The sequence below is a fragment of the Atractosteus spatula genome, chromosome 6 (assembly GCF_055471065.1).
Source record: "Atractosteus spatula isolate fAtrSpa1 chromosome 6, fAtrSpa1.hap1, whole genome shotgun sequence".
Taxonomy (NCBI): domain Eukaryota; kingdom Metazoa; phylum Chordata; class Actinopteri; order Semionotiformes; family Lepisosteidae; genus Atractosteus; species Atractosteus spatula.
In genome coordinates, this window is record NC_142711.1 from 17,639,552 (window position 1) to 17,654,607 (window position 15,056).

Consider the following 15,056-nt stretch of genomic DNA (forward strand, 5'->3'; position numbering starts at 1 on the left):
GATACACAGATTAAAGATAAAACAAAGTTAATTGTTATTTATTATAATTTAATATATTTTAAAAACAAGTTTCTGCTTATAGCAAATTGTGGATATTGAATAGATAATCACAACTGGCCTAAATAAGATTTAATTTACCCCCTTGCAATAAAGTGTATATTTCCCTGCTTGTTCACAACTGGTATTTTGAAAATGGTAAGAATTGTAAGACATTCACGTAAATACAGTGCCTTGCAAAATGATTCAGTTCCTTCCAAGATGTCCCATTTTGTGAAATTACAAAATGATGGATACACGTTTTTAAACACAAGATTTAGGATAAGATAAATTACAGTAAATGTGAGCAAAAACTAATGAATGAAAAACTGAAATATGCTGATTGCAGGAGTCATCAGACCCATAAACTCAATATGTGGTAGATGCACCTTTGATGGACATAACAGCAGTAAGACTTTTTGGGTGAGTCTCTACCAACTTTGCACAATCTGGTGCAATTTTCATTCATTAGTCTTGGCAGATTTGCTCAAGCTCTCTCAAGTTGCTTGTGGATCACTTATGGACAGCAGCTTTCAAGTCCTTTCAAAAGGAATTTAATATGATCCAAGTCACGACTTTGACAGGTCAATCAAAGACATTCACTTTCTTATTTTCAAGCCACTACAGTGTAGCTTTTGGTCTTGTACTTTGGATCATTGTCCCACTAAAAGGTGAATTTGTCTCAGTTTTAGGTCTGAAACAGGTTTTTACTCTAGGATTTGCCAGTACTTTGCTCCACTCGTGTTTCCATCAGCCTTACTTTTTCTGGTCTCTGCTGATTAGATGGAGAACTAAAACATAAAGTTTTCTCCAGAATGCTTAAAGGTAGGTTTGGTATTGACTAAGTGATGTGCTACTGTATGTTGGGTTTGTGTCAGATATAAGAGTGTATTTAGTTCACAATTTCCAATTTTGTCTTGTCTGACTAAAAATCCTTTTGCGAAAGGTTTGCAGAAACAAATCCCACATGGAATTTTAGATGTTTTGTTTCAGTTCCATAAAAGTGCCCTTTGTGATGTTATTGTGGATATTGCTGGCCCATGGACCTTTTATACTATCTTAGCCACTGGACTCTCCTGTCACTCATTCTAATCGGTGTCTGGTCCACTTCTTAATGATCACTATGCTCAAGGAGATATTAATTATCTTAGAAATATTCTTCTTGTTGTTTTCCTGATCTGTGCTTTGATATAGCTTTATCCCTGAGTTGATATTAAAAGTCCTTCACCTTCATCTGGTCAAATCTCTGCTTGAAATGTACTACCTGATCCAGGGACCTTACAGTGTATTACAGTGTCCAGGGACCTTACTTATGTGTATTTATTCTCCAATCATATGAACCACTATTATTGCGCACAGAAACAAACAGGCCACTATACTTATATTGTGTGATTTACTAAGATAATTTTGTGTACCTTAATTAATTTAGGTTTACCACAGCAAAGGGTTTGAATACTTATGCAATTGTAACATTTCCTTTATTTCATATTATCTATTTACTTATTTCATTTTTTTTCTTTGAATGTGTAGAGTAGGTTGTGCATTTAAGAAATTTTAATTTATACAAATTACTAAGTGACTGCAAGCTTTAAAGCAACAAAATGTGTACAAGGTCTTAATACAATTGCAAGGCACTGCAGACATTAATTTGTATTTATCCTTTAAATAAATATAAAAAACAACAGTGGATTTACACATGAAAAATATTTACACTGGTCAAGGTAAAAATAAATCTGTAAATAAAAAATAAAAGCACTCTGAAAATACATGCACAAAATACTATGGGGTAGCAGCTTTTGAGTGTGCTGGCACTGTCTCCAAAGTTATCTCCAAGCTGTCAATTTCTGAACTCTTTTTACCTCTGACAATAACTCGAACAGATTTCTTGGAGGTTTGTCGCATTTTTGGTTGCTGTTTAGGCTCTGGGGAAGTGCTTTCCTGAAGGCTAAATTGCACAGTGTTGACACTCACCTGGCAGCTTTTGGGGTAGTTTTTAAAACATTCAAAAGTGTTGTCGCATTTTTCACACGTACATTTTGAACATTCTTGGCCCAGCTGAGCAGAGGGGGCACTGGATCCAGTTCTCCTTTTCAAGGACTTTAAACTGATCTCAATGACTGACCTGTAGTGACATTTTTGCAAGCTCCTGATACACAAACAATTTCTCGAACTAATGTGCTGTAGAATTCCACAGTCTTTGCACACGAAGTTCCTGAAGTTGGGTTTCAGCAGAAGATAGATGATGGGATTATAGAGGGTGGAGGATTTAGCAAACACAGCTGGGATAGCAAAGGCTAGTGGAGGAATATTTTCTATGGAGCCAAAGGCAGCCCACATAGACACCAGCGCATAAGGACTCCATGCGGTGAAGAAGCCGATGCACACTGCAACACTCAGCTGAGAAAAGGGAGACAACACCGTTAATAACTAAGATATAATTTGAGGCAGCAGTTTTCAAAAGTAAATGTTTCTTTCATTTACTGACTAATTGACCCAGGGATCTCAACCACCTATTTCTTAAAAAAAGCCAGGAGATCAGTTTCAGTTACATAGCTGAGCTATTGTTTCACACTCCCACAACATCAAGACCTGCCAGTATAAATTTAAAGAAATATCAATATACTGTAAATAGCTCGCCATGCTGACCTCACAGCTCTGTATTGGATAAAGTGATTAGAAAATGGATGGATGAATAAATGGAGTTTATAACGAACGTTCATGAGGGATGACAACCGCCAAGTTTAATCAGCCTTAGTTGTCAGTAATTTGTAATCAACTCTGATGTCTTTTTCTCCCCTAAACATTAGAAACACTATAAGTAATACCTTTCTCTTCCTCGTATACATGGACCTCTTTTACATGGACTGCTCTACGACTCTGCATCTTCCCTGTTTAACTACTGCTGTTTTGCTTCGCAATAGGTTTTCCCAGTATGCTGCTATTGGTGTAGGACACCTCGGGTCCTCAAGCTTACTCTATACCTGCAAGTTTTCCTTCTGCTGCTTCACCGTCTAAGTCGGTTACTTCCAAACCCCAGCTTGTTTCAGTGCCAGGTTCTGACCCCGTGAAGGTGCGTTGTTAAAGGTCCTATGTGGGACGGTATTATCCGGAAGTGACTGGAAAAGGACATCAGGGAATACATGGCGAGGAATGGGCGGGATGACGGACAGCGGGCGGTGAAGACGGTGCAAGGGGGGAGCGCTGGCGAACAAGTCCAAAAGGAACTCCAAAAGGGGAAATCAGGGCGCAGTCCAAGTTCCAGGTGCTGGGAGATCCATCAGAGATGAACACAGGGAACAGGGAACTAGGAATACGAAAGGTTAAAACCATAATGGGACAAGGCGCTCCGAGCCCCAGACTCAGAGGTCAGGACATCTGGGTGAAAGGCCTTGCCTTCGGACTGCTCCTGAGCCCGGTGGATAGGCAGGCCTTCAGACGTCCGTCTTCCACAGCTGAGCCCGGAACAATGGAGACACCGGGCTTAAATAAGGGAAAGGGAATTGGATACAGCTGGGACAAATAAAGCTGGGAACAATGAAAAATGGTAGGAGCGCCCTGTAGAGGAGGGTTGGCGATCATGACAGGTTCGTGACAACTCAAGGGACAAGTTTTCTTTAAACTAAGCCACTCATCCAATGCTGTAAATCATTGGACGTCAAGTCTATTGGATGTCAACTTTAACTCTTCAATCTGTTCATCTTCTTCTTTCTGGTTCTTCACATTGGCAGTTTCTGTGATGAAGCTCATAGCCGCTCTATGTGCCCTCATAGTCCTGTTCCTTCATACTCTGCGTTACGTTCGCATGACTATTGATTCATGTCTCGACTCCAATTGATATTCCCAAACTGGCTTTCAAATTATGTCATTACCCTGAATCACTCCAGATTCAGAGCATCAATAGGTAGAGCATCAGGGCCAGTGGCGCAATGGATAGCGCGTCTGAGTACGTATCAGAAGTTTGTAGGTTTGATTTCTGCCTGGCCTGTCTTTCTTTGTTTCCGTAGTGTGGTGGTTATCATGTTCGCCTCACACGCGAAAGGACCCCGGTTCGCAACCAGGCGGGAACAGCATCATGTTCGGCCAGCAGCCATATCACACTGCAACTCACCACTGGCAGCCCACTGAAGCCCAGCAGTTAGTGGGGCCAGTAGGGAGCACTCACCCTCTGGTACGTGTGGGTCCTAATGCTCCAGTATAGTGATGGGGACACTATACTGTAAAAAGGCGCCACCCTTTGGATGAGACGTAAAACCGTGGTCCTCACTCCCTGTGGTCATTAAAAATCCCAGGGTGTTTCTCGAAAAGAGTAGGGGTGTAACTACAAGCTCCCATTTCTCCTTTGTCTCCTTGATGATTTTCTCACAATCAACTTTCCTTCTGCAAAGGTCTCATCCACTTTGATATTGGTTTTCAACAAATTGAGAGTCCCTCTTGCCCGGGATGAAACATCAGATGCCACCTCTCTACAGTCCTGGAACTCACTGAAATCATTCTCAATTCCAAACATTGTACAGTCACTTTACCCCACAACATGCTTGACCACATTAAATTGTATATTTCCACCTACTTGTCTTCTACGTTTTGTACAAAAAATGAACTGTTGTTCTTGCTGGGTCACCTCAACTATGCTATGCAAATTGTACCCCAAGACAGGTCTCTTATTCCAAATCTCCTCTGAGTTAGCCTCCATCCGTGCTTCTGATCATTCATCTGCCTTATTCTAATTGTTTCCAACTGTCATGGCAGCTTTTTTTTTTTTTTTTTTGGGGGGGTAACTATTGGAAACAGAAACACTCAATAAACCTTTTACTACACCTAATCTTAGGTGATATAATTCCTGCTGCAATATCAATTATCAATTATCCTTTGTGGAAATAAAGGCTATATTTCTTTGTTTGGCATTAGCTCTGACCAGAGGGCATCTCCACACCATCTTTTCCACCATCCCCATGAAGATGCCCCTGTTCAGGTAGGTTTTAAGTAGGAGACTCAAAAGAGTGTCCTGTTCTGCACATCTATTGCTTTTCATGGTTTTCTCTAATTCTGTTGTACCTACTGTAAATGTTTTTAGACCCCTCTGGAACGGACTACTTCATCACAATCTCATCAGCTTTTTTTTCTGCTGGAGACTACTGGACCAAGGGAAATGTATGAAAATGGTTGTGAATCAAGGCACTTTACATGTGTATTGAATGAGGAAAATATAGTACATTGTTTCCAAAGACTTTTTTCTGTTTCTGCTATTTGCTGTTTGCTGTTTTTGATTACTTTTGGCATTAGTCTGGGATTAGTGGAGAGGGTCATATGTTATAAATATTATTTGCCACTTACTCAAGTGCCCTTGATTTTAGATTTTTAGAATCTAAATTTTAAACATTTAGAAATGTATTAATTTAATTAAAAGCCTTTTCTTCAAATTAACCCATTAACGCTATGAAACAAGCATTTTTCTCCTCACTGTAGTCCAATTTGTCTGCTATTATTGCAAAACAGACATTAGGCTTACTAATGTCTAAATGAAAACTATGTTTTCAAACCATGGAATGCACAGTGCCAGTTCACACAATGTAATTCTGCTTCTGCGACTTGATAATCGTATGGTAATTAAGATTTATTTGGCTTCATTTCCTCGCTACTTGACTTCAGGGCTTATTGGATTATTATTTGACACAGAAGCCATAAAACATGTAAACAGAAAACAAGTCTGTATTAGAGGCACAACTAATGGGCAGATGTAAACACTGCTGGCATATAATTAAGATTATCTTTTCCTATATATAAGGAGCTGTGGATACTTTAGAAGAAACGGGTCTTATACTGTAAATGCTGTATTTATTCATTTTTATCTGTATAGTTATAGGAACAAATATTGGTAACAAATATAGCATGCAGAACATACTGTACATACAGTACATTTGAAAGTTGATACATTGGAAAGCTTATTTTGTTTTCACACATTTACTTGAAATGCCGTATTATGCTGTGTTATCCTAGTGACAGCACATCTCTTCCCTTCGCTGTTTCTGCATTTGTGGTTCGCTTGTCTCTTTCTGAGGGATTCCGTGTCTCCTCATCGTATGGCCAGAAGGCTACCCCCTTAACTAAGCAGGCTAAGCCAAAACATGTTGCTGGTGGTCACCGAGCTACACAAGTCATAACTTACGTATATCGTACTCCTACTGTACGTACACAGCAGCCCCATTGAAAAATAAAAACTAAAGTTCCAAGCCACTTGTAATCTTTTACAAAGCGCACGGAGCTCAGAACTACCGTACGTCGTGTTGAACAACGTGGCTGGGCTGTGAAAGAACACGCATCCCGGACTTAACTCAGCGGAACGTTCTCTGTAGCTTCATGCGTTTAATCTCATAAATTTATTCTAACCGAGGAAAGCAAGCGAACATCGGATGTGAAAAGCGGTCCTGGTGCAGTGACGAAAACGATAACAATAAAATGATTACGTTAGAATAAAAAATGGATCTATTCCATAAACATGAAAAGGGCAATGCACTGTCAAGACTGCACGTGAATGCTGTGGGCTGGTGTTATTTACCAGGGAAACGAATAATTGAACACGCTCAGCGATCTGCCCCCGTGAAATCAATTACTACAACAAAGCACTGAGGGGATGTTATTGAGGAAATAGAAAAACTTTTAATTTTGTGGATACAAGATCAAACACATGCCTCTAAGCATTGCCTCTCATGAAGGTATATGTTATATACATTCATTTTATGTTGGCATTTAATCATGTTCTTTTCCAGGTTTTTAATATACTGTATAACATAAATAATATACTATATACACATCAGCAATGCTAACTGTGGCTTTGTCATAAATTTTAGGGTCTTTATATACACAGTGTTTGAAGCTCATATATTCCTATGATGATGATGACCTCACTCTGTATATTTAACATTTCTTTACCTGGAACTGTCTTCAACACACCTAACAGACAACAGATAGAACTATGATAAAACACAGTGATATGCCCTCTCAACAGCAAGAAGTCCTGAGAGGAAATAAAACACACAACGTACAGTATATTGCCTATACTGCTACACACTATCAACCCAATATAAAAAGCAACAATTAATTATATACTGCATTTGTTTTTGTTTTTTGTGTGAAGTTTTTTTTTATAGATAATATTATAATTTTATATACTGTACATTATATAAACAGATCAAATTGTGTCTCTAGCACAGCAGTTTTTCTAGCAGTTTTTCCACGGGTTTTCCACGGGGAATAGAAATTCTATGGAAATATGAAAAAGAGAGTTACGTAATATTCAGGTTACGTAGCCGGTTCAAGAATGTAACCCCTTTGTACTGTAAGCTGATGACTGTCTGTATACTTAAAATACTCAATTGATATTCACAAAGCATTTGATTCTTGGATGTCGTTATCCCCCTTGAATGTGTGCTTGGATCTGGATGATAGGTCTGACCCATACTAGATTTAGGTGAAACAAGCTAATTTTGGTAAGAAAAGTACAAACTTGCATTTAAGATTTGTATGATATGTAAGGATTTTGAATAATAATGCCTGCTGCTTGCTGGGATAGACTCAGCCTCCCTTGCAACCTTATATGGGAAGAAGCGATTAGAAAATGGATGGATGTCATTTGTACCTGAGATCTCTCCTCCTGTGGCTCGTGAGGCCTGAGCACATGAACAAACCTCTAGTGAAGAAAATACTGGGAAATCGGGACTTGACTCAAGTCAAGGTCTGCAGTCCACACAAAGGAAACCTACTCTAGCACCCTGACACCTGCCGTCACCAGGGAGCACTTTCTATACGTGCCTGGGCTAATGGGCACCTGTGTGAGAGCGTGACTCTCACCCGCCACCAATTAACCTGATTAATTAACTCACCCATCCCACGTGGATCTAAATACAGTTTACAGCAGTGGTTCTCAAACTGTGGTACGCGTACCTGCAGTGGTACGTGGCGTGCCGCCAGGTGGTACGCCAAAAGACCCTGGAACTGTGTTGTGTGCGCTGAAAAATCGGGACGGGTTTTCATATTTTGTATTTTTATACGTGTCGAATACGCAGCCTACGTACTACGATACAGTGCGCGCTAATACTTCAGTGGACACAAGAGATACTCTGTAATTCTATACCACTCTATAGGAATGCGTGCTACGGACGCAAGTGACCAATTGTATTTAAAAAAGCTGCTGTATCTCCAGCAAATAGGGAGGTAAGAGAATGTGCGTGATTTTGGAACAATGCCAACGTTCTAAACACAGGAATGCATAGAAATGGGTGCTACGAACGCTGGTAATCTTGTGAGCACAGGAAAGCGTGAAAAATAACAGAAAAATATTTAAGAACTGTTCTAAGTTAATTTGAGAAAAATACACCGAGCGTCTCTGTGTTTCTCTCCCATGTGCATGAAATAAAAACTTAAAATAAACACTGAAATAAAAACGGAAACGTGGAAAAATGCAAGCTTACGGATTGCTAAAGCAGGTAAGCTCCACCCTATTATGTGTGGAGAAAAAGCTGCTGAACAGCTCGACCTGCTGCCCCCCCTGAAAGACACAGTCATTCATAGAATTATTGAAATGAAGGATTATATCAAAAGTACGCTGACAGAGCGCGTTAAGATGAGCAGATATTTTTCACTGCAATTAGATGAGTCTGTAGTCGATTTGGCCAATTTGCTCGTTTACGTTAGATACGAGTTTGAGGGTACGTGCCGTGAGAACTTTCTGTTCTGTAAGCCGCTACCCACAGGAACTACAGGAGAACACGTATTTCAGCTTCTGAATGAATTTATCGAAGAGAATGACATCGTCTGGATAAAATGTGTTGGAGTTTGTACAGACGGTGCTAGAGTAATGACAAGCCGACACAGCGGTGTAGTTGCACGAATTAGAGAGGTTGCTCCAGAAATTAATGGACGCATTGCAACATCCACCGCGAGACCTTTGCAGTCAAGAAAATGCCTGACGATTTAAAATCTATTAGACTCTGTTGTGAATTGTATCAAGGCTCGAAAAATTAATTCACATCTGCTTTGCTCGACTAAACAGGCTCAGCCCCTCACTGAAATGGTGCTTTTTTATTTTTATTTGTTGTTTTTTTTCTGTAAAACACTTTGAGAAGCCACATTTTTTTATATCAAACAAAGTTTATTATTATAATATTTATTATATGTATGTGTGAGTGTGTGTGCACACGCGCTCATGTTGGTCATTGAGAATTACTGGGGTTCCTATGAGCTGATGACTTGTAGGTGGTACTTGGATGCTTTGGTTGGATTAGGGGTGGTACTTGGTCCAAAAAGTTTGAGAACCACTGGTCTACAGTATATACTGTGGAGGTGTGAACGCCCTCTAGTGGCAGGTCAGCAGAAACAAATACAGTACATCAATCCTGCTGGACACAGCGCACTGTCCTTTGAATTAACCTCTATTTACGGGAAACCGCTGAAGTTAAAGCACTAGGAAAAGCAACCAGCACCAGAGTAAGAGCCTCACTAAGGAGATATTCTTTTTTTGCTCAGGAGTGTTTCAGGGGCTGGACCCAAAAAAGTCCAAACTGCAAACGTTTTTTTTTACAAAGACAATAAATGAATCACACAATTAAGCCATTACCATTGGGTCACAAAATGAAGAATGTGAATAACTATTCTGTATTTGTATAATAATCCCCCCTTTGTGTTTGTTCTTTTGATCACTGCTTTTATACTAATACACCTGTTGTGTATGTGAATGGATAACATTGCCCTCCAAGTAGATTTGTTACTGTAATAGGCTGCTGCAATTTTTGCTCAGCTTGTAGATTTCTGTTTCCTGTGATTTGTGTGGAAATGCAGAAACCTCAAGCAGCTCCCCAGCATACTGCTGCACTTATAAAACTACCTGTAATTACATAGCACAGGTTAAAAGCACTGCAAAAAGGGTGGAAATGAAAGCAGCAGCCAGCACAACAAATAGCATGGTATTTGTACAGCCCCAGACTGATTATCATGTCATTTCCCTGAACCATTGGGAACCAAATAGGCTAAAGCACAGTGATCTCTAAGACGTGCTCACAAGCATTTGTTTCCTTGCACAGTTGTGTATTGCAACCGTTTTCTTCAATGAATCAGCTGTAATAAAAGTGATAGGTTCAACGGCGTGGGTTTTATTGTACAGTATATTCTCCAAAAAAAAAGCCTCTGAGTATGAAAGTCTGAGGGTGTACAGGGAGAATACAAACTAAGTTATTCTGGGTCTTTCCGTTTGGTTCGCCCAGTGAAGTACGTTTGTTTCGTTCTTTATCGGTCCTGTCCATCTTGGGGGGTGATTTTCCACGGCTTAAAGAGACAACTTCCAATTCAGGTAATCTTAGGAAAAACGTGGGAGGACTTTGCATTTCCCAGGTTCACTACCATTTTGGTGTAGTGTGAACTGCATCAGAAGGGGGAGAGTCCAAAGAAAACCAGCAAAAAAGAGCCAATATTTTAGGACTCGTAGTTAGAGGATCTGGCCTCACTACAGTTCACCCTTAATTCAGTTGGGTGAGGCAGTATTTCACTTCTCTGCTGTGTCTCGGGGTTGCCCGCACACGATTGCAGTCACACATACCCGAGGGGTTTGGTAGCCTTGGGGGATACAATGCACTATACAGTACCTGCAGCCTTTTCAATTTGTTCGCCAGACCTTTCAATACAGTGTAACATTTGTTCGCATAACTTGTGTAATTATTTGAGAATTGTATCGAATGAATTGAGTTTGAGTGCTTCCAAAGAGAGCTAGAAAAACGAAAGACAATTGCTTTCTGGAGCCGTGGCACCACATTCTCTTTGAATTGAGAAAGTAAAGCGAGTTTCTGAGTTGCTCTCAAACGGTTAAGAACAAAATGTTAAAGGACCAGGTACTTAATACTTGGTCCTAATACCATGATTTTTAGAACCAAAGTACAACAAATATGGGACACTGAGTTGTCAAGTGATCATGGTGAAATGAGAATAGAGACAGATGGCTAGCAAAAGAGTTATGGTGATAAATAGAACATCAATCTATGCTCAGCCCCCCAATGAGACAGGAACGCTGGACGCTGGCAGGCACAGTAAATCAACATGAATGAACGAAGGATCTCAGAAACTACAGTATCTGAGTCAGTACCTCAGTGTAAACAACAATATACTTTTTTTTTTCCTGTAAACTATGCAACAAATTAAATGCAACAGAGAACCACGTGTCCAAAACACTGTTTCTACTGTCTGTGGTGTTTGTGGTAGCTGGCTGTGATAAAAACGATCATTAACTCACCTTAACAATGATAGTCTGGATGTTGCCCATTCTTGTTGGGGTCGACACATGCTGCTCCACTGCTTTTCTGGATTCTTTTACCGTGATCAGGATTTGCGAGTAAGAGGCAATGATTATCCCGCAGGGCAGAATGAAGCAAAACACGAAAAGGACTACGGTGTAGGATTTTGCCACCGGGTCCGTGTTGGAGGACTTCCAGTCGATGCAGCAAGCGGTGCCATAAGGCTCAGGGCCGTACTCCCCCCAGTGCGCTAAAGGCGAACACGCGAACAGCAGCGCGTACGCCCAGGCGCAGGCGATCAGCAAACGCCCGTGGTCGAGAGTAAACCTGTTTCCTACCAACGAAAGAGAAAGAAGGAGTAAGGGGCACGTCACTCTGTTGGGCTGCCACTTCCTTTCATGAGCTAGCTTACCCAAAAGAACGTACAGTACTGTACAATTACGTCTTTAGTTATTTGTGTACAAGAGACAATACCGAGGCTGGGTCAGTCTCTCTACTCCAGTGCTTATACTGTAGCTGCAACGTGCGGCCGAACTGATTCCGCTTCATGTTGACACTCGGCCAATAGCTCTTGATTGAGCTTCTGCGAGTGATGTGGGTAGAGGACTCAGCTGCACTTTCTGTTAGAGTTTTTGTCTGCCGAACTGGAAAAGCTCACATTGAAATGAGTCGGGCACCAGCGGTCCCGGCACAAGAGCCCGCAGAAAAATCCATAAGCGCTAAATTAAAGCAGCAAAAGACAATCCACAAGCGCGACGCATAAGCTGTACAGTGAAAAAGAAAACCCAAGGGAAAACAAAACATCAAAGGACCGGGTAATTACTTGGTTCTACAGAGCCGTGTAAAAGTTTTCAGATCCGTCCTGTGGTGTTCCACTTTGCGAAATCACAAAATGATGTGAAAACGTTTTTTTAACTTCACAATTGATTCGAAAGCTGAATGTCCTGACTGAAGTCTTCTGGCGGTAAGGTTAGTAACAGTAAATCGAACTAAAGAGAAGAAATTGAAATATGTCATGTAGGTGGGTGCGTCAGCATGCAAAGGAAAATGTAAAGGTTTATTCCACGCTGAAAAGAGAAGAAAATAAACGCAGTGTTTCGGCTGTGGAGCCTTCTCCGGGGGAAACTGAAATATGTTAAATTAAAGTATTCAGATTTGTGAGCACAACATTTGGTGGACGTACTGTATATTTGAAAGCAGTTACAGATGCAGCTCTTTTTGGATAAGTCTCACGTTGTGTCCACGTTGGGCACCGGTTTGGTGCAATATTTTCCCTTTCTTCTCAGTAGATCAGATCAAGCTGTTTCAGGTTGCCTGGGGATTGCTTAGAATCGACAGTTTTCAAGATTTCCCAATGGATTCAGGTCAAGATTTTCATTATGCCTCTTAAGCACATTTACTTACTTAGTCTTAAGCCACCCCAACATGGCTTTGGCCTTGCTCTTTGGATCACTGTGCTGCTAGAAGGTGATTTTATTCCCTCATTTTTGATTATTTCGCAGAATGAAACAGGTTTCCTCAGGTCAAACCACAGGAATGGTCTTTGCAAGACTGTAAATGATAGATTCTCTTGCTGTAGTTCAGCAGGATGGTAATGCAGATGTTTCTATGATCCTGAAGGTTAAATTCAATATTAACGACTCAAATGTATTCGTGTGGGATGTACATGATTTGAACTGTCTACATCTTCTGCACAGAAGGAAAGCGGATGTTGCTATGATACAGGAATCACATTTTAGGCAATGAGAAAGTTCACAGATTTGTTCACAAGGACTGTATCGTTACTCTTCTTCTGATAGTAAACTAACAGATAGCTTTGGTTCAGTTGTTCTGAAACTTCATTTTGTTTTGAGTATAGGAATAAGTGGAGAAGAGGGGAGGTTATGATTTCAAAAAATGTTTAAGGAATAAACCAAATCACTTGTTTGAGTTTAAACCCTGTGACCAGTGAAGTTTCCATACTTCACTGGTCACGCTATTATTGGACATCTCTAAATTTGTTTACTTATTGTGCTGACATGAGGGCAGTATGTATCCCATTTCTTAATAGATCGTGTGCATAGCAGAGCCCAGCACATGACAACTGAAGTTTTTCATCTCCAGATCAAAAATATGATTTTAATCTCCAGATCAAAAATATGATCTTGGGTTCTTTGAAAAGTGGCAATTCATTAAGCCATTTACTAAGCTGAACGTTTTTTCAGCCATATATAAATTATCTATGATTTCTTTTATTCTAGCATGAACATTTATTTTAATTTTGCAAAATGGACGTACTACCAATCATCATTTTAGATCACCAGGTAATCCACTCTGACCTGACATTTGCAGATGTACTGAACACAGCCTCAAGAGGGAGCTTCAGCACTGCTCCAGAGTGGATTTAGAAGAGGTGCTACAGAATATGAATAAAGCCAGTTCCCACATTGGAATACTGCCAATGTTCGCCCTTCCGGGACAAGCTGCTACTCTTACTACTGGAGATGATGCAGGGCTATAGAGTGATGCCTTTTATTAGCCATTTGAATACTACCATCGTTTCACTGTTACTGTTGAAAGAAAAGGACCCCTCTCTGTGTGCTAGCTATTGCCCCTTCCTTGATAACTTTGGACCTTAGGATATGTGCCAAAGTATTTTGATGTAGACCTGAGACTTGTGTGACTACATTGATTCATCCTCATCGTACAAAGTGGCTTACACTGGATGCCATTTGGTGAGAGGTTATATTTGCCATCTCCTTCACTCTATTCATGTTGTCACTAATACCAAAACATCTACTGTACATTCCCTACTTTGAGAAGCTGAACGGGTATTCTTTGAATATAAATGACATTGTGTGGCCATCAGTCAGTCATGGTTTCTCCTTAGAGGAATATTGTGATGATAGTCAGTTCCTCTGGCCAGGTGAACGGCGCAGCTGAAGAAATGTGCTGAGGGATGTGCAGTGCTGGTGTCCACTTCTTGCTCCAAGAAGCATAAAAGGAGCAGCTCTGCAGAGATCTCCAGAGACTATGTGAACTGTAAAGGATGTTGCCTTGAGTGTGAGGTGGTGTTGGCTGGAGGTCATGGTCATCCCTAGGTGGGTGGGTTTTCCAGTGGAGCAGGCTGCTCTGGATCGACTGATTTGTCCAGGATTTTGGTGTCTTTTGGCTAATTAGTCAGGCTCATTATAACGTGATATTCTTCTGATATACTGTATGATGTTAGTGTATCACATATAATTGTGAGAGTTATATGAGATATACTATAACTAGTTCAGAAAGCTGTTATAGAAAGTTTTACAGGGGAAATGTTTTCCCTATTTACTTTGCTTTTTGTAACACCTGAAGCACTGAAAACACATTTTGCCAACTATTGTTAAAAATAAGGAGGATATTCACAAATAGAAGTAACCAAGGGAGATCACAATAGCCTTGTTGTTGACAAAATACAGCAAAAAACAGGTTTTGAAATAAACGCTTAGTTGTCACAAAAAATCATAAATCTGGCATTCATTCAAGGGGTAGGGATATATTTTTGAAAGAAGATTTATATCATATGTAATAACCAAAACTATGATATTTTAAGTAATTACATTTATGTTAAAAATCTCATACTGAGAGAGTAATTAGTAAGTTTTGTTAAATTGGCATCTAGTCAAGTGGAAATGGATGATGATTTTGCTATAAAATAAACACCAAAATGCAAAACACTAGAACTAATACTTTGCAATGGTTGAGTCTAGTAAGTTATTGTACAGATTGCAT

General features: G+C 40.2%; 1 protein-coding gene across 1 annotated transcript in view; it reads right to left on the reverse strand.

Moving 5' to 3' along the window:
- Positions 1–1,815: 1,815 nt before the first annotated feature.
- Positions 1,816–15,056, reverse strand: part of opn7a (opsin 7, group member a) — a 29,641-nt gene continuing 16,400 nt past the window's right edge. The window contains exons 4-5 of the mRNA XM_088918760.1: positions 11,309–11,643; positions 1,816–2,433 (exon numbers count right to left, since the gene is read on the reverse strand). Of these exons, the coding sequence (XP_088774886.1) occupies positions 1,816–2,433; positions 11,309–11,643 (953 nt within the window). The remainder of the gene's footprint in view (positions 2,434–11,308; positions 11,644–15,056) is intronic.